The sequence below is a fragment of the Gymnodraco acuticeps genome, unplaced genomic scaffold (assembly GCF_902827175.1).
Source record: "Gymnodraco acuticeps unplaced genomic scaffold, fGymAcu1.1, whole genome shotgun sequence".
In the NCBI taxonomy this organism is placed as follows: Eukaryota; Metazoa; Chordata; class Actinopteri; order Perciformes; family Bathydraconidae; genus Gymnodraco; species Gymnodraco acuticeps.
Window position 1 is genome coordinate 1,557,781 of NW_022992053.1, and position 23,974 is coordinate 1,581,754.

General features: G+C 42.8%; 1 protein-coding gene across 2 annotated transcripts in view; it reads left to right on the forward strand.

Moving 5' to 3' along the window:
* LOC117536950 (solute carrier family 35 member F5-like) overlaps nucleotides 1-23,974 on the forward strand; it is a 28,260-nt gene that overhangs the window by 1,639 nt on the left and 2,647 nt on the right. Inside the window, exons 4-15 of one of the 2 annotated variants that reach the window (XM_034202057.1) lie at nucleotides 1,355-1,504; nucleotides 1,919-1,981; nucleotides 2,154-2,235; nucleotides 4,630-4,823; nucleotides 6,140-6,221; nucleotides 6,395-6,482; nucleotides 10,948-11,012; nucleotides 11,137-11,241; nucleotides 12,508-12,667; nucleotides 13,292-13,382; nucleotides 13,637-13,791; nucleotides 16,363-16,461. In XM_034202057.1, coding sequence (XP_034057948.1) covers nucleotides 1,355-1,504; nucleotides 1,919-1,981; nucleotides 2,154-2,235; nucleotides 4,630-4,823; nucleotides 6,140-6,221; nucleotides 6,395-6,482; nucleotides 10,948-11,012; nucleotides 11,137-11,241; nucleotides 12,508-12,667; nucleotides 13,292-13,382; nucleotides 13,637-13,791; nucleotides 16,363-16,444 — 1,317 coding nt within the window. In that variant the 3' untranslated portion in view covers nucleotides 16,445-16,461. The remainder of the gene's footprint in view (nucleotides 1-1,354; nucleotides 1,505-1,918; nucleotides 1,982-2,153; nucleotides 2,236-4,629; nucleotides 4,824-6,139; nucleotides 6,222-6,394; nucleotides 6,483-10,947; nucleotides 11,013-11,136; nucleotides 11,242-12,507; nucleotides 12,668-13,291; nucleotides 13,383-13,636; nucleotides 13,792-16,362; nucleotides 16,462-23,974) is intronic. The other variant, XM_034202058.1, reaches the window with a different exon arrangement.

The window sequence follows — 23,974 nt, forward strand, 5'->3', positions numbered from 1 at the left end:
AGAGGCCTAAAAAAAAGATCTATGGTAATGCAAGCATATGAGATGTTTACATTTTGTTCTACGACATAAATGATGTCAGTAATTACCCCACTGGTAAATGTCTGAAACGTTTAAGTTAATTCAAAAGAACGTTTGATACAAAGTGTTGAAATCAGACAACTAGACATCATAATGCTGAACATTAGCCGCCTTTAGCTTAGCGGTGGTGACGTGAAGTCATGTGACCTGCTGTAGTTTGTTTATTGCATCACGTTAGCTTTTGAATTCTGGCTTTTGAATTTATGCTTCAACAAATGTACAAGTGGTGGGAGTAGGTGGAACTGCTGAACTAAATATGTGAGTATCATAAACGTTTGTGTGCCACAGATCATTTGTTCTCATCTGAACTCATCTTACATCCAATGGAAACATCTCATTCCTTTGAATCGATGGAGCCCTTGCAGCACTAACTTCTGGGTTGGCTGCAGACTTCAAATATATCATTGTGCTTTGTTGATTAGGCCCCAGTTTGACATAACCCTGCCCCTCTATCTAGTAACAAGGAGTTATTCAAGTACTAACATACAGATAAAGGCACTTCATTTCAATACTGTAACAAAAAACCCACAAACACATTATAAGTCCAAACTACATTAGAATGCACATTGTAGATCCTCTGTTTACTCTGTACGGCTGGATAAAAAAGAAGAAGCAATTTCACAGTGTGAAACTTCTTAAATGCAAGCCAGCTGACTTCTTGGGATGTGGCACCGTTCCAAAGGAATAGTTCATAATAACACATTTCATTTCTATAGCTATGTGCTTCACAAAATACAACAACATACATGAAACTGCAAAGACTGCAAGCTATTTTGAAAAAGATCACACAAGTAAAATAAATACAGGAAGTTCAAGAATTGGTCAAACATAGAGATAAAACAAAATGAATAAAACCCAACATTAAACGATTGACATCCATACTGGATACCAATGCCAGTGTATACCGTTTGGGTTTTAAAAGCTTGTTTGAACTTGATATTAAAGACATCTGGGTTAGCAGCATAGAAAGTAGATTACAATGAGAGATAAGAGGAAACACACCTCGTCATTGTCACGTCCAATGGAATCACTAAAGACTACAGCCGTCACCTATGGACTGGATTTAAAAAGTCCACTGAGTCCTTCCAAAATCAAGTGAATGTATTGAGTGTATATATGTATATATATATTATTAAATATCATTTGTTGTCTCCAGTACTCTTGGGTAGAACTGCATTTACCTTGACAGAAATAAACTGCCTAATGGAGAAAGTGTCCAGCTTGCCCACGTGTTAGTAGTTGTGTAACAGTTTGCTTCTCTTGACTCTTTCTGCAGTACATTTTCAGACGGCAGGAGTACAACAAACCCTTCTTCAGCACATTCACCAAGACCTCCATGTTTGTCCTGTATCTGCTGGGCTTCCTGCTGTGGCGGCCCTGGAGGCAGCAGTGCACCGGCTCTCTGAAACGCCGACACTCTGCGTTTGTAAGTGGTTACACCATGTGGAGGCAGTACTTTCCCAACATGAATTAGACGGTCACAAAGCAGTTTTATTGACTTTATTTGACTGAGCTACACCTGCAGCAGTAGCAGAACGTTGTGTTACAGTAAAGCTCATAGAAATAATGGGTTTTGATCTTTTGTTTATCCAGTCTTAGCTTGCCTTTCAATGTATCGTTCTTTTACAGCCTAAGAATTCACTCATTGCATTACACCTTAGTTCAGCTAGAAGCTGCAGCAGTTTTTTTATTTTTTGTGCAAATAAAAGTATTTCTGTGTTGTGCCTATTCTTCAATGACTGCACAACTCTTTGAAAGGTGGTGAAGCTTTCATGAAGACTGAAAGTTCAGAATGATTGTTGTTTTTGTCTGTAAGTTGATGCTTTGTGTCTCTCGGCAGTTTGCTGATGCTGAGGCCTACTTTGCACCCTGCAACACGGACACCACTGTGAGCAACTGTTTGGTATGTAGTCTAAGTGAGAGAGTAAACCAGTTGAAGTGCTACAGGTGTAACTAACTTGTATGTTCAGTTTTTACCACTTATTTGCTTAGACCAGTACAAAATGTCACTTTGAGGCTGGTTTGCAGCTTGATGGCAGCTCAACTACAAATGTCTGACCTCTGTCCCTCTTCAGAGTGAGCCGCTGTATGTCCCGGTGAAGTTCCAGGATGTACCTGCTGAGCCCTCACATTGTTTAATGGGAGACTGTGAATCTTGTGAGTACACAGTTGATGTGCTCTGTACCAGTGTTGAGTGTAACGCGTTACAAAAGTAACAGAGTTACAGTAATACATTACTTTTTGCTGTAATGTAACGCATTACTAATGAAATATGGGTAATATATTACATATATATATATAACACATTTTAACCCGAAATGAAGTGGTGTTTTGTTTTTTAAGAATGTACTAACATAGCGAGACATTCCGACACCAGACAAATTGTGCGGGTAGATTAGTAAACCTGGTGTTTACCCTTCAGGCTTCGCGTCGGGATCTTCGGGGCAGTTGAATGTTATGCACCCTCTATTCAAAAAAGAGAACGGAGCGAAAAATACAAACAACAAATTGTGTCAGGTGCGCGTGACCTGCTCCGCTGCGCGTGCATCATTTCCAAAGTGCTTCCACAGCAGTGACACACATCTGTGGATAATCATTTATACGAAAATGGTTAAAGCAACCATCACTAAACGCCAGCAACACTGCATCTACTGCAGACCGTAGCAACAGGTCAGATGGGGACATCACGTGACCCTCCGTCGTGGACACTAGCTTGCCCCCGGAGCAGCAGTCTTCGTCGCCCGAAACTACGCCGCCCCTCTGCGGCCCGCAGGTGCCAGGATACCACGGCAACACAGAGCCTGCCCAGGTATATCTAAACAAGTACCCGCCTGTACAGTGGGGTTAGGCCGTCATCTTGCAGCTCGTGGTATAAAAATAGACAAGGGAATATTCATGTGAAAATAGTGCCATATTCTGCCATGCCTGTAGAAATGTTGGGTCAAACATAATGCATACAATAGCACAGATGCCTTCACCACGAATGGCTACAAAAAGATCTCATATCCCAAGCTTATCAACAAGCTAATGTTGCAGCTGAAATGTTCTCCAGGTCACAAAGTCAACCTCACATGATGATGTGATACCAGTTTTCAAGCACAGTAAATATTCTCTTCTCAGAGTATATGATGGGACCAAAGTGATGATTTATTACATGGTTTTAATAATACTTTTGCTTTTCAATGTTTGCCATTTCAAACCATGAGCTGGTTCAAATAATATGTGCCTTGATTTACAATATGTTCTCATTTGTTTTATCAGTACAGCTTTGAAGCTTTTGTGCTTTTCTTTGCCACAGTCCACTTTGGACTATATGAGATATTTCAGGATTGCACTTTTAACTCACTTGAAATGTTCTCACTTGCTTGGTTTCAAAACATAACAAAGGCCATAATCTGTTCATTGGGGACCATCAATGCTATTTTTCATTGCTGTTGCCAGCCACTATTGCTCATGTAAACCTACTACTGCTGCGCCCCCTGTAACCTCAGAGGCACCCCAAGTCATTTTGTTCTGGAGCCGGGCCTGTACACGGCCATATACTAAACACACTACATAGCCCATTCCGTGTCCTGTTAGTGTTCACTTCCTCTCTGCCATCTTCTGGTGATTTATCTGACGTCCAGCGCTCCGTCTTTTAACCTCTTTTCCTGTCTCTTTCTGGATCCTCCTTAGCGACCTTCATTATAGTCCTTGACAGTGGTCTGTACTGGATTAACAACGTGTCACATGTTAAGAAGTTACAATCAGAATCGAGTATTCAACTAAGCCGTGTAATACAAGTTGTTAGTAGCCTTAAGGGCCTACACAGTTGTTATGCTATACCACATCGCCCTTCACTGGATGTAGAATGAGCTGCACTAAACTACATTTTAGCATTTAAAACACCTAGCCATTCTTTTGAGGTTATTTTGGTGAAAGTAACTAAAAAGTAACTAAAAAGTACCGTAACTCATTACATTTCAGAGACAGTAATATTGTAATGTAACTTATTACTTTCAAAAGAGAGTAATATGTAATATATTACATTTTGGAAGTACCTTGCCCAACACTGGTCTGTATATACAAATCAAAATTAAGCATACTTAATTGTTGAAACAAGATACACAGGAAGTGTACTAGTTAATACAATTCCACCAACAGAGGGCAGTGGTGAGCCATGGAAACATATTTAATCATTGTTATGAGCCAAACATAGAAAATACACATTTAACAAGAGGAGGGCCTCTCTTCTTCTTTTTTATTTTCCTCTGATATCATTTTTCACATCAAATAAAAGTACAACCTGTGACCAAAAGGATTTTGTCGGCCTTTTGTACTTTATGCGATGCAGAGTTATAAGTGCCCTTAGTGTCTGGATGTGACTGAAAGGCCATGCATCTCCAGACTCCAACATCACTCAGTGAAGGTTCTGAGAAAGTCTTTAATGTGTTGGTTGTGTTTGTTTTAACCTCACATGTTTAGCACCAGTGTTTAAAATGACAGCAGTGTGTTCAACCGAGTCATGCATTAGCATCTGACTCACTTCCCTCTCCATTTGACCCCCCCCAGCAGCTTCCAGGAAGCAGCGTGTGCGATTCAGTAATGTGATGGAGGTGCGGCAGCTGCCCTCAACTCAGGCCCTGGAGGCCAAACTGTCCCGCATGTCCTACCCAGCTGCCAAGGACCATGAGGCCATGCTGCGCACAGTGGGCAAGCTGACCATCACTGATGTGGCCAAGATCAGCTTCTTCTTCTGCTTTGTGGTGAGTCAAACAGCTAGGATGGATGCCACACACACACACACACACACACACACACACACACACACACACACACACACACACACACACACACAGAGATATGTTATGCAGGTACACTTCAATTGTGAAAATGAAAGCATGATGAAGCCGTTGACCATGTGGCCTTTCATTTTATGAACTGTTTTTAATTTGTGACTCATACTCTCCGAGCACATTCAAGAAAAGTCTCTAAAATCTTAAAGCAGTATATTGAACTCAAGCCTTTGATTACTTATGTCGTTATGTGGGGATTATACTCTAAGGTTTGTAAATGACATTAGCACAATACACATGTAATTACATTACATTTTTGATATTATGACCACAATCACATAGAAAAGTGCTTCTGTCTCAGAAATATATCAAGCATGTTATGCCATAACACAGCAATAGTGGAGCGATGACAGCGAATCATAGAGAGAGACGCAACAAAGGGCCCAGCTGCATTTGAACTGGACTCTGAGATTCATGGAGGGAGATTTCCCCCTGTGTGAAAGTTAGGCTTGAGAATGTCTTTATAAAAGGTTTTCTACCCAACAAACTACTAACTACTAGTGCCTCAGAGAAGCAAACCAATTTTCAGACAGTCCTTTTCACTGCTCGTATATTTATGCTTATTTATATATGATTAATGACTTATTAAACATATATAACTTATTTGATGTATTTTGCATAGTTTAAGATGCATGTTCTAATCACAACAAATAAGAAATCTACTTTGTCCAGATAATCTCACTAAAGTAGAAGTATTCTGGTCAAATGTAAATGTATGGGGGGGGGGTTGACTTGAGCCGTCCCTCATGGATACTGTCTCTTTACGTTAGTGAGCCGGATCATTTGGCTCGGCTCTCTTAAAGCGCTGGCTGTTTCGGCTCCCAAGCGGCTCTTCATGTTACCAGTTTACCACGGAGCCTCAGTTTCGCGAGGCTCCGGCGCTCGCAGTTCACTCGCGTGCTCCACTAAAACCCTCATCGCGTCTAAATCGCGCACGTTCCGTGTTGTCCTGTAGCAGGCACCGCCGATGTCGGGGAAACGATCTTCAATACTCCGAAAAGAATCCCACCAGACTCCTTTGCCCCTCCAACAGAGGGATGTCCTTTTCCTTTTTCCTTTTCGTTATTTCAAGTGATAAAAACTCTGTCAAATAACGGCAAGCCGCCCCCCTGGCGGAAACGCTGGTAGTGTCATTTAAAGAAAAGAACCTTCAGAATGTGTGCAGACTTGAAAGTGAGAGGGTGAGTGTTGCACTGTGAGGTGTCCCTGCTTGTGTTTGTCTCCAGTGGTTCCTGGCTAACCTGTCCTACCAGGAAGCTCTGTCCGACACGCAGGTGGCTATTGTCAACATCCTGTCCTCCACCTCAGGTGACTCTTTCCCTCACAACATCTGCACTGTGAAGCAGAAATCATTATAACTCAACCTTGTTTTAGTCAATTGGAAAATGTGTGATGCCTATGTGCTGTTGGCGTCATGTATTCATTTACCTAAAGAGAAGTTAGTTAAATAATATAAATGGCTTCCTCTCCTCCCTCTCAAGGCCTGTTCACGCTCATCCTGGCAGCTATATTTCCCAGCAACAGCAGCGACCGGTTCACCTTATCCAAACTGTTGGCCGTGGCTTTGAGGTAAGGGCTCCGTCAGCCTGTTGGTGGCTCAGAGAAGGAAGCATGTTGGGAGGTTGATTCAGAGCTAAGCATGTAGGGAGGTTGATTCAGAGCTAAGCATGTAGGGAGGTTGATTCAGAGCTAAGCATGTTGGGAGGTTGATTCAGAGCTAAGCATGTAGGGAGGTTGTTTCAGAGCTAAGCATGTAGGGAGGTTGATTCAGAGCTAAGCATGTAGGGAGGTTGATTCAGAACTAAGCATGTTGGGAGCTTGTTTCAGAGCTAAGCATATAGGGAGGTTGATTCAGAGCTAAGCATGTAGGGAGGTTGATTCAGAGCTAAGCATGTAGGGAGGTTGTTTCAGAGCTAAGCATGTTGGGAGGTTGTTTTAGAGCTAAGCATGTAGGGAGGTTGTTTCAGAGCTAAGCATGTAGGGAGGTTGATTCAGAACTAAGCATGTTGGGAGGTTGATTCAGAGCTAAGCATGTAGGGAGGTTGATTCAGAGCTAAGCATGTAGGGAGGTTGATTCAGAGCTAAGCATGTAGGGAGGTTGATTCAGAGCTAAGCATGTAGGGAGGTTGTTTCAGAGCTAAGCATGTAGGGAGGTTGATTCAGAACTAAGCATGTAGGGAGGTTGATTCAGAGCTAAGCATGTAGGGAGGTTGATTCAGAGCTAAGCATGTAGGGAGGTTGATTCAGAGCTAAGCATGTAGGGAGGTTGATTCAGAGCTAAGCATGTAGGGAGGTTGATTCAGAGCTAAGCATGTTGGGAGGTTGATTCAGAGCTAAGCATGTAGGGAGGTTGATTCAGAGCTAAGCATGTTGGGAGGTTGATTCAGAGCTAAGCATGTAGGGAGGTTGATTCAGAGCTAAGCATGTAGGGAGGTTGATTCAGAGCTAAGCATGTAGGGAGGTTGATTCAGAGCTAAGCATGTAGGGAGGTTGATTCAGAGCTAAGCATGTAGGGAGGTTGATTCAGAGCTAAGCATGTAGGGAGGGTTGATTCAGAGCTAAGCATGTAGGAGGTGGATTCAGGTAGATGTAGAGGTTGATTCAGAGCTAAGCATGTGGGGAGGTTGTTTCAGAGCTAAGCATGTAGGGAGGTTGATTCAGAGCTAAGCATGTTGGGAGGTTGATTCAGAGCTAAGCATGTTGGGAGGTTGTTTCAGAGCTAAGCATGTAGGGAGGTTGATTCAGAGCTAAGCATGTTGGGAGGTTGAATTCAGAGCTAAGCATGTTGGGTGAGGGTTGTTTTCAGAGCTAAGCATGTAGGAGGGTTGATTCAGAGCTAAGCATGTAGGGAGGTTGATTTCAGAGCTAAGCATGTTGGGAGGTTGTTTCAGAGCTAAGCATGTAGGGAGGTTGATTCAGAGCTAAGCATGTAGGGAGGTTGTTCAGAGCTAAGCATGTAGGGAGGTTGTTTCAGAGCTAAGCATGTAGGGAGGTTGATTCAGAGCTAAGCATGTAGGGAGGTTGTTCAGAGCTAAGCATGTAGGGAGGTTGTTCAGAGCTAAGCATGTAGGGAGGTTGATTCAGAGCTAAGCATGTAGGGAGGTTGTTCAGAGCTAAGCATGTAGGGAGGTTGATTCAGAGCTAAGCATGTAGGGAGGTTGTTCAGAGCTAAGCATGTAGGGAGGTTGATTCAGAGCTAAGCATGTTGGGAGGTTGTTTCAGAGCTAAGCATGTTGGGAGGTTGATTCAGAACTAAGCATGTTGGGAGGTTGTTTCAGAGCTAAGCATGTAGGGAGGTTGTTTCAGAGCTAAGCATGTAGGGAGGTTGATTCAGAACTAAGCATGTAGGGAGGTTGTTCAGAACTAAGCATGTAGGGAGGTTGATTCAGAACTAAGCATGTAGGGAGGTTGGATTCAGAGCTAAGCATGTTGGGAGGTTGATTTAGAGCTAAGCATGTAGGGAGGTTGATTTCAGAGCTAAGCACTGTAGGGAGGTTGTTTCAGAGCTAAGCATGTTGAGGAGGTTGATTCAGAGCTGAAGCATGTAGGGAGGTGTTGATTCAGAGCTAAGCATGTAGGGAGGTTTGATTCAGAACTAAGCATGTTGGGGAGGTTGTTTCAGAGCTAAGCATATTAGGGAGGGTTGATTCAGAGCTAAGCATGTAGGGAGGTTGTTTCAGAGCTAAGCATGTTGGGGAGGTTGTTGTTAGAGGCTAAGCATGTAGGGATGTTTGTTTCAGAGTCTAAAGCAATGTAGGGAAGGGTTGATTCAGAGCTAAGCATGTAGGGAGGTTGATTCAGAGCTAAGCATGTAGGGAGGTTGTTTCAGAACTAAGCATGTAGGGAGGTGATTCGGAGAACTAGCATGTTGGGAGGTTGATTCAGAGAGCTAAGCATGTAGGGAGGTTGATTCAGAACTAAGCAATGTAGGGAGGTTGATTCAGAGCTAAGCATGTAGGGAGTTGATTCAGAGCTAAGCATGTATGGAGGGTTGTTTCAGAGCTAAGCATGTAGGGAGGTTGATTCAGAACTAAGCATGTTGGGAGGTTGTTTCAGAACCTAAGCATGTAGGTGAGGTTGATTCAGAACTAAGCATGTAGGGAGGTTGATTCAGAACTAAGCATGTAGGGAGGTTGATTCAGAACTAAGCATGTAGGGAGGGTTGATTCAGAGCTAAGCATGTGGGAGGTTGATTAGAAGCTAAGCATGTAGGGAGGTTGATTCAGAGCTAGCATGTAGGGAGGTTGTTTCAGAGCTAAGCATGTGGAGGTTGATTCAGAGCTAAGCATTATAGGGAGTTGATTCAAGAGCTAAGCATGTAGGGAGGTTGATTCAGAGCTAAGCATGGTGGGAGGGGTTGTTTCAGAGCTAAGCATGTAGGGAGGTTGATTCAGAGCTAAGCATGTAGGGAGGTTGATTCAGAGCTAAGCAGGTAGGGAGGTTGATTCAGAAGCTAAGCATGTAGGGAGGTTGATTCAGAACTAAGCATGTTAGGGAGGTTGTTTCAGAGCTTAAGCATGTTGGGAGGGTTGATTCAGAGCTAAGCATGAGGGAGGTTGATTCAGAGCTAAGCATTTAGGGAGGTTGGTTCAGAGCTAAGGCATGTTGGAGTTGACTCAGAGCTAAGCAGTAGGGAGGTTGATTCAGAGCTAAGCATGTAGGGAGGTGATTCAGAGCTAAGCATGTAGGGAGGTTGATTCAGAGCTAAGCATGTAGGGAGGTTGATTCAGAGCTAAGCATGTAGGGAGGTTGATTCAGAGCTAAGCAATGTAGGGAGGTTGATTCAGAGCTAAGCATGTAGGGAGGTTGATTCAGAGCTAAGCATGTAGGGAGGTTGTTTCAGAGCTAAGCATGTTTAGGGAGGTTGATTCAGAGCTAAGCATGTTAGGGAGGTTGATTCAGAGCTAAGCATGTAGGAGGTTGATTCAGAACTAAGCATGTAGGGAGGTTGATTCAGAGCTAAGCATGTAGGGAGGTTGATTCAGAACTAAGCATGTAGGGAGGTTTCAGAGCTAAGCATGTAGGGAGGTTGATTCAGAGCTAAGCATGTAGGGAGGTTGACTCAGAGCTAAGCATGTAGGGAGGTTGATTCAGAGCTAGCATGTAGGGAGGTTGATTCAGAGCTAAGCATGTAGGGAGGTTTGATTCAGAGCTAAGCATGTAGGGAGGTTGATTCAGAGCTAGCATGTAGGGAGGTTGATTCAGAACTAAGCATGTAGGGAGGTTGATTCAGAGCTAAGCATGTAGGGAGGTTGATTCAGAACTAAGCATGTAGGGAGGTTGATTCAGAGCTAAGCATGTAGGGAGGTTGATTCAGAACTAAGCATGTAGGGAGGTTGTTTCAGAGCTAAGCATGTAGGGAGGTTGATTCAGAGCTAAGCATGTAGGGAGGTTGATTCAGAACTAAGCATGTAGGGAGGTTGATTCAGAGCTAAGCATGTAGGGAGGTTGATTCAGAACTAAGCATGTAGGGAGGTTGTTTCAGAGCTAAGCATGTAGGGAGGTTGATTCAGAACTAAGCATGTAGGGAGGTTGATTCAGAGCTAAGCATGTAGGGAGGTTGATTCAGAACTAAGCATGTAGGGAGGTTGATTCAGAGCTAAGCATGTATTCAATGAGTGGATGGTTTGTTGGCCAAATGTGTCTTGATTTTTTAATTTTTTTATTTAGGTTTTCTATCTTTTGTGAATATTCCTGGTCCCAAGAAATGAACAACATATGAACTTTGAACCCTAGAATCTCATTTAATAACCCCCTGATCTTTGTCTTTTTTTTGCGACCCCGATCCATATTGAATATTGTTTGCCTAAGGGAACCTATATTTAGTTTTAGTCTTTCTTTTAGGTTAATAAATGTAAGTGTTAGCCAAGTACCATAGCTTGATGCTCTATAGATAGGACTTTTTATTCTCACTTGCCTCTTACATTAGATTAGTTGCATAATGATGTAGATCTAATCTCAAATGTATATCTTGAAGTGTACTCGACTTTGTTTATTTGAATCAGTCAGTCCATGTTCCATATCTTTTGTTCAGCATGGGAGGTGTTACGCTCGTGAGTTTCTCCAGCATGGACAACCCTGATGACAAAGGCATCTCAGGTAACCATAGAGATATGTCCCATTTCAGATCACTTTTGTGTAATGAAATTGTTGGTCTTATTCCCAATCGCGGCGACTTGATATAGTTTCTTCTTATCAAATGTGATGACCTTTTTTTCTGCAGGTTCTCTGTGGTCTCTGGCGGGGGCGGTGCTGTACGCAGTCTACATCGTCATGATCAAGAGACGAGTGGATCGGGAGGATAAGCTCGACATCCCCATGTTCTTTGGTGAGTTTATACTCAGTGTATCTGTTGTTATTCCATGAAGGCGTCTCCCCACAGCGGACAGAGGCGTCTGACAGCTGCTGTGTGTCTCAGGGTGTGTGGGTCTGTTCAACCTGCTGTGTGTGTGTGGGTCTGTTCAACCTGCTGTGTGTGTGTGGGTCTGTTCAACCTGCTGTGTGTGTGTGGGTCTGTTCAACCTGCTGCTGTGTGTCTCAGGGTTTGTGGGTCTGTTCAACCTGCTGCTGTGTGTGTGGGTCTGTTGAACCTGCTGTGTGGGTCTGTTCAACCTGCTGTGTGTGTGTGTCTCAGGGTTTGTGGGTCTGTTGAACCTGCTGTGTGTGTGTCTCAGGGTTTGTGGGTCTGTTCAACCTGCTGTGTGTGTGTGTCTCAGGGTTTGTGGGTCTGTTGAACCTGCTGTGTGTGTGTCTCAGGGTGTGTGGGTCTGTTCAACCTGCTGTGTGTGTGTCTCAGGGTTTGTGGGTCTGTTGAACCTGCTGTGTGTGTCTCTCAGGGTGTGTGGGTCTGTTCAACCTGCTGTGTGTGTGTCTCAGGGTTTGTGGGTCTGTTGAACCTGCTGTGTGTGTGTCTCAGGGTGTGTGGGTCTGTTCAACCTGCTGTGTGTGTGTGTCTCAGGGTTTGTGGGTCTGTTGAACCTGCTGTGTGTGTGTCTCAGGGTGTGTGGGTCTGTTCAACCTGCTGTGTGTGTGTCTCAGGGTGTGTGGGTCTGTTCAACCTGCTGTGTGTGTGTCTCAGGGTTTGTGGGTCTGTTCAACCTGCTGTGTGTGTGTCTCAGGGTGTGTGGGTCTGTTCAACCTGCTGTGTGTGTGTCTCAGGGTGTGTGGGTCTGTTCAACCTGCTGTGTGTGTGTCTCAGGGTTTGTGGGTCTGTTGAACCTGCTGTGTGTGTGTCTCAGGGTGTGTGGGTCTGTTGAACATGCTGTGTGTCTCAGGGTGTGTGGGTCTGTTCAACCTGCTGTGTGTGTGTCTCAGGGTTTGTGGGTCTGTTGAACATGCTGTGTGTCTCAGGGTGTGTGGGTCTGTTCAACCTGCTGTGTGTGTGTCTCAGGGTGTGTGGGTCTGTTCAACCTGCTGTGTGTGTGTCTCAGGGTTTGTGGGTCTGTTGAACATGCTGTGTGTCTCAGGGTGTGTGGGTCTGTTGAACCTGCTGTTTGTGGGTCTGTTGAACCTGCTGTGTGTGTGTCTCAGGGTGTGTGGGTCTGTTGAACCTGCTGTTTGTGGGTCTGTTGAACCTGCTGTGTGTGTGTCTCAGGGTTTGTGGGTCTGTTCAACCTGCTGCTGCTGTGGCCCGGCTTCCTCCTGCTCCACTACACCGGCTTTGAGGCCTTTGAGCTCCCCAGCCAGCTGGTGTGGACCTACATCCTCATCAACGGCCTCATTGGAACCGTCCTCTCAGAGTTCCTCTGGCTCTGGTGAGCACATTACTTCTTTTTTTCACAGAGTACGAGACACAAGGTAAAGAGACATTAACGTTTAGTTAATATCTCTATTGACCTAACATATGTCAGTAAACACCCCACAGGTGAATGTTTGAAGCTGCTGTGTGTCTAGATAAAAAACTGCCGTTGCTAACAATTGAATAAATGTGACCACAAACAACTGTACTCTAATGTTAGCTTTTATCCTTAAAACAACATCATCTAGGTGATAATGCGCAGATATTACCTTCCTATGGAAGCCCATAGGGGATTCAAATAATATTGTAAACTTGAAAATAAAAAAGATGATGTGTTATTTGAGATAAAATGCTAAATAAAAATGTATTGGAGAATATTTAAAAGCAATAATTGAAGCAGCGCCCCTTGTCTATTACAATTACATTTTAAAGTCACCACATTCTTTTGCTGCCAAATGTAAAATGTCATAGAATCTAAAAATGTAAATGCTAATTGTTTTTTCAAATTATATTTTGGGAAATACATTTTTGTTTTCAATAATACATTATCTTTTTAATAATGTCCTCTATTGGCTTCCATACCCAAACAATACGATTGTGGTACTCAGTGTGGATGTGTGTTGCTGCTCTCTCTGCACAGGGGCTGCTTCCTCACCTCCTCTCTGATCGGCACTCTGGCACTGAGCCTCACCATCCCACTCTCTATTATGGCAGATATTTGCATGCAGAAGGTATGTTTCCCTCTTAACAATCACAATCAAGAGTTTGAAATGACATTAAAGATGTCGTTTGTTTGAAGAGTGTGTGTCAGAGCAGATTGCAAAATGAAAAGTCTGTTAATGTGGGCAGAAATTTGAAATGTTGTACTCGTTACGGTTTACTGTATACACTGAATTGGTGCTTTTTATCGCAAATAATTATTTACTCTAATGTATTCATGTAAATACACAAATTGAAGTGTGTGTGTGTGTGTGTGTGTGTAAAGGTCCGTTTCTCGTGGCTGTTCTTTGCCGGTGCGGTCCCTGTCTTCCTCTCCTTCTTCATCGCCACGCTCCTATGCCACTACAATAACTGGGACCCTGTGCTGGTGGGGCTGAGGAGAGCGTATGTCTTCATCTGCAGAAAACATCGCATTCAGAGGTACAGTTCACTGTCCGGCTTCAGAGGGATCACAAGGACCCTTCACTCTGACAGTGTCTAGAATCTGCTAGCATTAACACTATTATCAACAGTCGTAGTGGCAAGCCATAGATCAGGGGTGCCCAACCTTTTTATGAACCGAGAGCTACTTTTAAAGTTGCCAGTCTGCCGAGATCTACCAGTCCAAATAGAGAGGCGTAGCCATTACTGACAGCCTACTACCAGGTAAATACACACTTCTACTTGTATAAAACTGACCTTTGTACGATTAATACTCCATAAAATACTGCAGATCCTTTAGCTTACCTCTTTCTAATCTACACACATACAAGTATTGAACTGAAGTTACACAACAGTGCTGTTGATACAGAGTTGGAGTTTATTCACACGTCACTACAGTGGGTAATGTTTTCAAGAAGCATTGAACAGTGCTGCCACATATGACACAGGAAAAAAAGAAAAGACTCTGAACCCTTTCTTTGCCATTTATATAAAAATAGTGTTGCTACAAAAGTATATATTAGGCTTACTAATAAGACAACTCAGATCTGAAGCTACACAGGAATCTGCTGCCAGACTGTCACTCCTGTTGACACGGACAACGTCAGCGAACTAGTGCCCACTGCCCACCAGCCCAGTGGCGGTTCTTGACCAATTTGACTGGGGGGGCCACTGGGGGGCCAGTTATTTTCTGAGGGGGGCACAATAAATGCAGGACGAAAAAGAGAACTAGATAGTATGAAGCAGAGGTGGGACCAAGTCATTGTTTTGCAAGTCCGAGTCAAGTCTCAAGTCTTTGCGCTCAAGTCCGAGTCAAGTCTCAAGTCATTGTTTTGCAAGTCCGAGTCAAGTCTCAAGTCTTTGCGCTCAAGTCCAAGTCAAGTCTCAAGTCAGGATGGGCAAGTTCAAGTCAAGTCCAAGTCCTAAACTTTGACAAAACGAGTCATAAACAAGTCATTATGTGCTTTTCACCAAATGTAATGACATCGATCAACAGAATAATACTTAATAATCAAATTGCTCTTTATTAGTCACATTAATAATTTAATAATCAATTTTCTCTCTGCTGGTAAAGTAACGTGTGTTTTTCTAATTTAAGAGGGATCAGTAAGGTAAGGCTACCGTGACGGTTTGATTCAGAAGGAGTTTAATGTATAAGATCCCTGATGTTGAGGTGACCAGAATGTTTATTTCCACTGTGTACAACATGTTGTAAGGGACCCACAATCTATCTTTATGCAAGGGATAATGTGCAGCGAGGCAGTCTCTATAAAGAACACCTGCATCTAGATCCCTCTGCAGGTGGTACTTTAACTATGTTTTGATGATAATACTTTTGTACTTTTACTTGTAACATTTTGAATGCAGGACTTTTTATTGTAACCGAGTATTCCTACACTCGGGTACTTTACTCATGTACCTTAGAGGAATATTTTGTAATACTCTTATCAACATACGAGTGGACAAATATGCTTTATGCAAATGTTTGTTTATTATTGGAACAATCATATTGAATATATCCTGAATATTCTCAACACAACAACCTGGAACCTCTCTCTCTCTTACACTCTCTCCCAACCCTGTGTACTTCTCTGCACTGAGCCAGTTGCTCAAACAGACAAGCTTGTTTACAGGTGTCGGCGAAATGCCGCTCCTCTGTCTTCATAACAGTCAAAGCATGAGACTGAAGTTTGTGGGTTAAAACAATGCGCTGTGATGTGCAGTCGACACGTTGGATGCGATCCGAATGATCTAACGCAGCCCCTCGTCCTCCACAATGTTAAGCTGTAGCCCCCCATTTAGCTATCGCTGTTGTTGTCCAGGCGTCTCCCCGGCAAACTTTTTGTATCTATAACTCTCACTAGAATCTCCCACCATCCAACTAACAACGTCAAGCCTTTGGGCTCTGAAACTACGGGGCGGGCCGAGGACAAATACACATGCGTTAATCGCACGTTAAAATAATTAGTGGCGTTAAAAAAAATTTGTGTTATTAACGCGTTAACTTGACAGCCCTAGTAAACATATAAACACAGCGTAAAACAGATGGAAAATAATAAAACCAAAATAAATCAATAAAAAATAAAACAACTAAAATCACATTAAAGTCATTCTAAAAGAGTGAGTTTTGAAAGTGGTTTAAAAGAACTGACAGATGTTGCTGCCCTGATCTCCTCAGCAGAGGCCTTCCTTTTGTTGGTCCTGGACTCAGCAAAGTGAAAGAAAACACAGGCATATCGCTTTTGTCTTCCTCTTAAAGTGTCGCACAAGGGTGACAAAGTTCAAGCTTTTAAAGTTTTAATTAGAAAGTGATTTATTTGCATTGTATAGTGGTGTTTGCCCTAAAAATGAATTGACCTTATCTCTGACACACACTTCGAGGCTTTTCTTCTCACAAGGACAATAGAGATGCCGAGTGTGTAATCACATGAGCATGCTTCCCAGACTGCTCTCTGCCACAGTTCTGCTCTCTTCTTCTTCGAACGCATGTTCCCATTTGGTGAGGGATGATTTTAATAATGATGCTTGTCAAGAAGATGATGATTGACACCTGCTTCCCCCCGCCCACAGATTGCCAGAAGACAGCGAGCAGTGTGAAAGCCTTATTCCTCTACACAGCGTCTCCCCCAGCGAAGGAAGCTTCTGCTCGTGATCCAGCAGCCAACACAAGTAAAGAATCATTCCGATGTTCAGATGCCTAAATCAGTTCAAAACAACTCTTACCCCACATGAACATTTCCAAACTTCCCAAAAAATAATTTAAAACAATGTTGTTATTACTGTTATTCCTGGTTTGATTTTTGTGTCAAGTTATGAGGAACAAAACAATACGTTATTAAATCAAGACCAATCATTCGATACAGTATAGTAAAACAAGCCTTTGCTTAACAAATGTGGCAATATTTTTAGTAACTGCATCCTCTGTATTTTTGAAAATCACAAGGCTGAATGAATGCATGTTTAGGTAAACCAAGGATGAACTGACATCTACACAATGACAGATGATGTTCCTAATCACAAATCCAGAGTTCTTATCAACTCTGCTTTTACCCTCAGCTTTACAAAGTCTTTTAGATATTTAGGTATTGGCCAACCTGGAAGTTAGCATCGCCAGGACTGCCTCGACAAAAAGCAATGTGATTTTTCCATGGAATTTAGAATACAGCAAAAAATAAGATCTGTATCAACACACTTTTATGATACTTAAATGTTTAATTCTACAGGATTATCTCCACTTATTAACACCACTTTATGATTAAAGCGTAAATGCAATCTCCAGAAGTCAAAAGCTATTGTTGGGCTATAAAGGAACTACAACACGGTCACATGACTTCACATTAACACCGCTAAGCTAAAGGCGGCTAATGTTTAGCGTGATTTAGAAGTATTATTTAGACACGTGTTAGCAACCGCTGTTTTATTGACACATAGAGGCTCCAGACATTCACCAGTGCGGTATTTACTGACGGAGAACAAAACGTAAAAAGTGTAGCAGCTGCATCCCCACGGTTAGACGAGAGGAAGCATCCCCACTTTCCCTTTCCTTGACCTTCAGGGCGTGCTACACCCTTTGTTCTCTTTGGGAGACGACCAAGACTGTCAACCGGAGGGTAAGAATGTCCTTGGGGCATCCTCTGCCGGACCCCCCCGAAAGGGACTGTGGTCCATCAACTACAGTCTCTCAAAATCCTGTTGAAAACACTGTAGTAGTGCAATTGACCCTGAGCTGTATTAGAAAGAACAGCTTTGTTGGGTGGGATGGTGAGTTGCAAGAGTACCTGGTGTGGCTAAAATGGAAAATATCCTGCCTTACCTTGCTTTGCCTGTCACTAGTCCAGCCCCCCCAGTCGGAACTATAACTATGCTGTGAACTACCTGTCTGCAGAGAATGTCAAACACAACTCCAAATAAGGGCTTATGTTGCTTCATGTCTGCTAAATCTGATAATAGGCAAGAGTTTGCCAGCACATTACTACAGAAACGTTGTAAGGTGATAACATGTCAATGCTTTGCTCTGAAATGCACCCAAACGGCCAAACACATTTAAGGCAACATTTGAGTAGGTTTGCATCCCAACACTAGGATTTCTGCATCATCTTCTCTCAGTTGTTTTTCTTTGAACATCTGTCTGCGCCCGCAGTGTTTGGACATTGTGCTGAGTAAGAGGGACAGGAGACAAGCAGGACAGGATGATCCTCACGTAAATATTTAGCATCTGAGATTTGCCGCCCACTTTGCAAAGTCTGCTGTCTGTTCACGACTCGCAGGTTTAGTCAAGCTTGTCTCAGCGGCCTCCAAAGCCACAGTCATTTCCAGCAGCACAGACAGATTCTGCACTCAGCGTGAGGTTCTGAAAGAGCCGTTAGTGGAGAATGAAGGAAGTGCAATTTAGGACGAACTTAAGCCTGTCTGGGTGTGAGGTGTCGAATGGAGGAGCCAGTGTTTCCCCTACCATTGTCTTGGAGGGGTGCTGCGCCCCGTCAACGGAGCCCCGCTCCCCCCCTGAAATTCAAGGTGTTTAAAAAAAACAAATTATAATTTTTTTTTAAATTATTATTATTTTTAAATATATATATAGCACCAAATTGCAACTAATCTATATCTACTGTCACTTTTCACATTGAACATGTGCTCTTTTATTAAATAAACTAAACGCTTTCATTTGAAGTTGTGAGTTTAGTGTTTTTGACCCTAAGAAACACTGATCAATAACAATAATCCACAGCTCCTCTCTCTGCTCCAGAAGAGGATTTAAAAAAAAAAATATCCCAATGCCACCCCCCCCCCCCCCCACGCTCAGACAGCACCCCCCCCCCCCAAAGCAGTAAACCTAGGGGAAACACTGGAGGAGCAATAGTATGTGTGCACGTCTGTGTGTCCACTTGCACAAAAGTGAGCTTAAAACTTGGGATTATTAATCGATTAACCTTTTGATTATTATTTTCAGGTAAAGGAGGTAGTGAAGCGCACATTACATGCTCAGTACCTGACCATATTTCAGTTTTAATGATGGGAAAAAAACATCAAATCCCCACAACAGAGAAGCAGGGACTGCCCAATGTTTGGCAGATGATTAACATTTAGAATGGATCTTGGTAATACTGAGGTATTCAGAGTGCGAAGGATGTGGCTTTTTCATATTTCATTTTTGGGGAATTTCATTTCCACAATGCAAACGTTTAAATGTTGTCTCAAAGTCTTCTCTACACTGCCAGGAATTTCTGAAATCTTTATTTTGTTCAATTTAAGTCAAATATGAAATATTGCATCTTTAAACCACTAGAATCAGCTGACTAAGGTCCAATCCCAAACTACGCCCTACACCCTAACCCCTACACACTACCCCTCCTTGACGGAGTGAACTCTGTGGTGGAGTGACCCTCTCAGCTCAACGAGGCTCCCTCCTGTCAGATGGAGGGAGTAAATACAGCAGCAAGCTTTGGGACGGCCTCCCCTCTCTCCGGCAGAAACAGGAAGTGCCGTAACTGTATGTAACAACGGTTTCAAATCAGCATCTCTTTGAGAAAACATTAATAACTCAATTAAAACTCCAAACATCTTTAGTTTTAAACCTTATGTTTATAAGCTTCTTAGTTTTTGCAACAGTCTGTAAATATACACAACTTTATAATAAAATGCACACATTTATCTTTTTCTAGACTAAACACCGGTATGATCCTAAGTTAAAAACACATGAGGCTATCATGAGGTTGTTAACATCGCAGTTTATCAGTGGATGTTTGCTGGAACTACTTGTTAACAGTAGGAGTTATAGCGACATCATGTTTTATGGCGAGGGATATGGTGAGATCTCAGAGTTGGCGTAGAGCTGTTGAGGCATGGACCGGTGATATACAAGTGAAGATTGGGGGACGATTGGACCGTGTCCATTGGACTTATAGCGACATCATGTTTTATGGCGAGGGATGCGTTTCCATGGAAACGGCATATGGTGAGATCTCAGATTTGGCGTAGAGCTGTTGAGGCATGGACCGGTGATATACAATGAAGATTGGGGGACGATTGGACCGTGTCCATTGGACTTATAGCGACATCAGGTTTTATGGCGAGGGATGCGTTTCCATGGAAATGGCATATGGTGAGATCTCAGATTTGGCGTAGAGCTGTTGAGGCATGGACCGGTGATATACAAGTGAAGATTGGGGGACGATTGGACCGTGTCCATTGGACTTATAGCGACATCATGTTTTATGGCGAGGGATGCGTTTCCATGGAAACGACATATGGTGAGATCTCAGATTTGGCGTAGAGCTGTTGAGGCATGGACCGGTGATATACAAGTGAAGATTGGGGGACAATTGGACCGTGTCCATTGGACTTATAGCGACATCATGTTTTATGGCGAGGGATGCGTTTCCATGGAAACGGCATATGATGAGATCTCAGATTTGGCGTAGAGCTGTTGAGGCATGGACCGGTGATATACAAGTGAAGATTGGGGGACGATTGGACCGTGTCCATTGGACTTACAGCCTCATCGTGTTTCATGGCGAGGGATGCGTTTCCATGGAAATGGCATATGGTGAGATCTCAGATTTGGCGTAGAGCTGTTGAGGCATGGACCGGTGATATACAAGTGAAGATTGGGGGACGATTGGACCGTGTCCATTGGACTTACAGCCTCATCGTGTTTCATGGCGAGTGGTCTGTCGCCATGGCAACGGCATTTGATGACACCCCATACTACGCTTAGATGCATTGATGGCTGCATCGTTATCAAACCTGTGAAGTTCTGGGCTGTTTGGAGTATTTTCACTGAAGCTATGAGAAAACCGTGTTTCAAGGCGAGCATTGTGTTGCCATGGCAACGGCATTTGAAGAAATCTCCAAACTGTCCAGAAGATGTCTTCACAGCTGGACTGTTGAAGTCTGCTGCATGGCAGCTGGAGTGATGACATCATCGTGTTCCATTACACAGGTGTTTATAGTTTAGCTAACGAGCTCTGTAGAGATCACAGGTTTCCATTGTTCTGAATGAGAGATAAACCTCTTACATGTGAACGTTTTGTGGAAGAACCGTAACAGATATCTGTGAAATTTCAAAACGTGAAGCATGTCAAGGAAGTTGAGTATCTGAAGTGTAATTTGTGTGTACTTTCGGGTTAATAATGTGGCCTTTTTGGCAGTTTAACTAAAGGTGTGCGGCTGCTACCATGAGGAAATATCTGCCTGAAATTACAATGGGCTTTAATGGAGGCATGTTGAATGTTTTTGTCACTTCATGCCCTAATTATTTGTCATTTTTCAAGCTACGAGATGTTTTCCTACGTTTGTCATGACAAATTATGTCCCAGGAATGTAGGGTTTGGGAATTATGGCAGTTTAAAAAATATATATGAAGGCACATTTCAAGATTTCTCACCCTCTAGCTGTGACATCACGCACTCTAGTTAATGTTAAAATCTGAAGAAAACCACTAAAACAAGGTCTGAACAAATTTTAATATTTCTAAAAGTAAGAATCAGATTTAAAAGTTGTTTTACACGAATAATGTCAGAAAGATGTGTAACATTTTAAAGTTGGAATGAGGTTTCTGAGTGAAAGTATGAATGAACAGTTAGCAGTTGAATCGCATGAAGATTTGTTGAAGTCTGAAGATTTCCTCCATTGACTTCAATGTTAAAAATGGGATGTATTATGGGATGTATCTCTGGAATTATGAAAGTTATGAATGAGAAAAGTAATAGCCATCGATTCCCGACCGAGCTGAACGTTTTGATGTTTGAACGGAGTTTCTGCGATGTTCAATGCGGGAGGAGAAGAGGGCCAAAATAAGTCGGCGGAATAATAATAATAAACTTTTCGTCCGTAGAATAACAGTTAGTGACCACACTTTGAGAAGCACTGTAAGTGGGAATGCTGTTAACAGCATTCCCACTTACAGTGCTTCTCAAAGTGTGGTCCGCGGACCACTGGTGGTCCGTGAGCGCCCCCTAGTGGTCCGTGAGTATATTGGTAAAATTTCACATTTGAAATAAATAAATGTATTTAAGTTTTTCGCACTCTCGCGGGAATATCGCCGCAATGGAACGAGCTTAAGTTTCACTTTCGATTGCATGATATAGCCCAGATAAACACCTTCATCACACATGTTGCCACTTGTTTGTACAATTTTCAGGCAATTTGTAAAAAACTGTGTTTTTGGATATTTGTGGAGTTAGGTGGTCTGCGAGTGTTTTTTTATTGGTTAAGTGGTCCTTGGTATGAAAAAGTTTGAGAAACACTGCACTAAACTAGAGTGCGTGATGTCACAGCTAGAGGGTAGGAAATCTTGAAATGTACCTTCATATATATTTTTTAAAACTGCCATAATTCCCAAACCCTACATTCCTGAGACATAATTTTTCATGACAAACGTAGGAAAACATCTCGTAGCTTGAAAAATGACAAATAATTAAGCAAAACAATTAAACAAAATGCCTCTTGAGGGCATGAAGTGACAAAAACCTTCAACATGCCTCCATTAAAGCCTATTGTAATTTCAGGCTGATTTCCTCACAGCAGCAGCCGCACACCTTTAGTTAAACTGCCAAAAAGGCCACATTATTAACACGAAAGTACACAAAAATTACACTTCAGATACTCAACTTCCTTGACATGCTTCACGTTTTGAAATTTCACAGATATCTGTTACGGTTCTTCCACAAAACGTTCACATGTAAGAGGTTCATCTCTCATTCAGAACAATGGAAACCTGTGATCTCTACAGAGCTCGTTAGCTCAACTATAAACACCTGTGTAATGGAACACGATGATGTCATCACTCCAGCTGCCATGCAGCAGACTTCAACAGTCCAGCTGTGAAGACGATTCGGGACAGTCTTGAGATTTCTCCAAATGCTGTTGCCATGGCAACACAATGCTCGCCTTGAAACACGGTTTTCTCAGGCTGCAAGTCCAATCGACACGGTCCAATCGTCCCCCAATCTTCACTTGTATATCACCGGTCCATGCCTCAACAGCTCTACGCCAATTCTGAGATCTCACCATATGCCGTTTCCATGGAAACGCATCCCTCGCCATAAAATATGATGTCACTATAACTCCTATGCAAATGTTCAAAGAGTGCTCAAACTTCACATGTGTGCTAACAGTCCAGCCGTGAAGACATCTACGTGACAGTTTTGAGAATTCTTCAAATGTCGTTGCCATGGCAACACAATGCTCGCCATGACACACGGTTTTCTCATAACTTCAGTGAAACTGCCCCAAAACTTCACAGGTTTGGTAACGATGCAGCCATCAACGCATCTAAGCGTATTATGGGGTGTCATCAAATGCCGTTGCCATGGCGACAGATCATTCGCCATCAAGTTAGTTCAGAAGTTTGCAGTTCAAATATTCTGCTGCTTTTCCAAGCCTTTTTACTTTCTTTTCTTCTCTCATCACACATTCAAGCCCCCAGTGTTCATGTATCATTTCAATCTAAATTCTGAACTTTCTTCTTACACATTTCATTTTAATCTAAATGATTCACTTTCTTCTTACACATTACATTTCAGCATAGCAGTTTAGCGTCAGCGTCAGCTTTTCAGCATAAAGCCTTCCCACTAGCAATTTCTTCAGGAATTGCATTCTCTAGTTTATTCTCTTATTGTTTGTATAACTATAATGATCATATGAAGGTGTGCCGCGGAAATAATCTTTTGAATAATTTGTGACAAAACTGTTCTAAACACTCAGAGTCCTTTAGCTCACCTGAGCCCCTCAGTCTGAGAGGAGAGGACTCTCCTCCAGCTTGTTGTGGAAACGGCTCCTTATGTCCGTTAGTGCAGCTAGCTAACCAGATGCTAACATCACGGTCCCCGCTAACACCGGTCCCTCTCTCTCCCTCTCTCCCTCTCTCCCTCTCTCTCTCCCTCTCTCCCTCTCTCCCTCCATCACACTAAATGCTCTATTGCCACACACACAGAGCCGAGCTAGAATGACACAAGCACACGTGTATTTCCATGCAACTCTCTGATTGGTCTGGTGACTTGCCTCTGTTGCATTCACTGAACACGGGAAATTGCAGTCCTGCCGTCCTCTCTTGTGTCAGGATGAGGTTCACGTAAAGCACGGTTAATGTATTATATTATTGAGGTGTCTCAAATATACGTCAATCAAGTGGCACCTGCTAACGGGGTGGTGGATGATAGGTTTACATCTAAAAACGTACTTT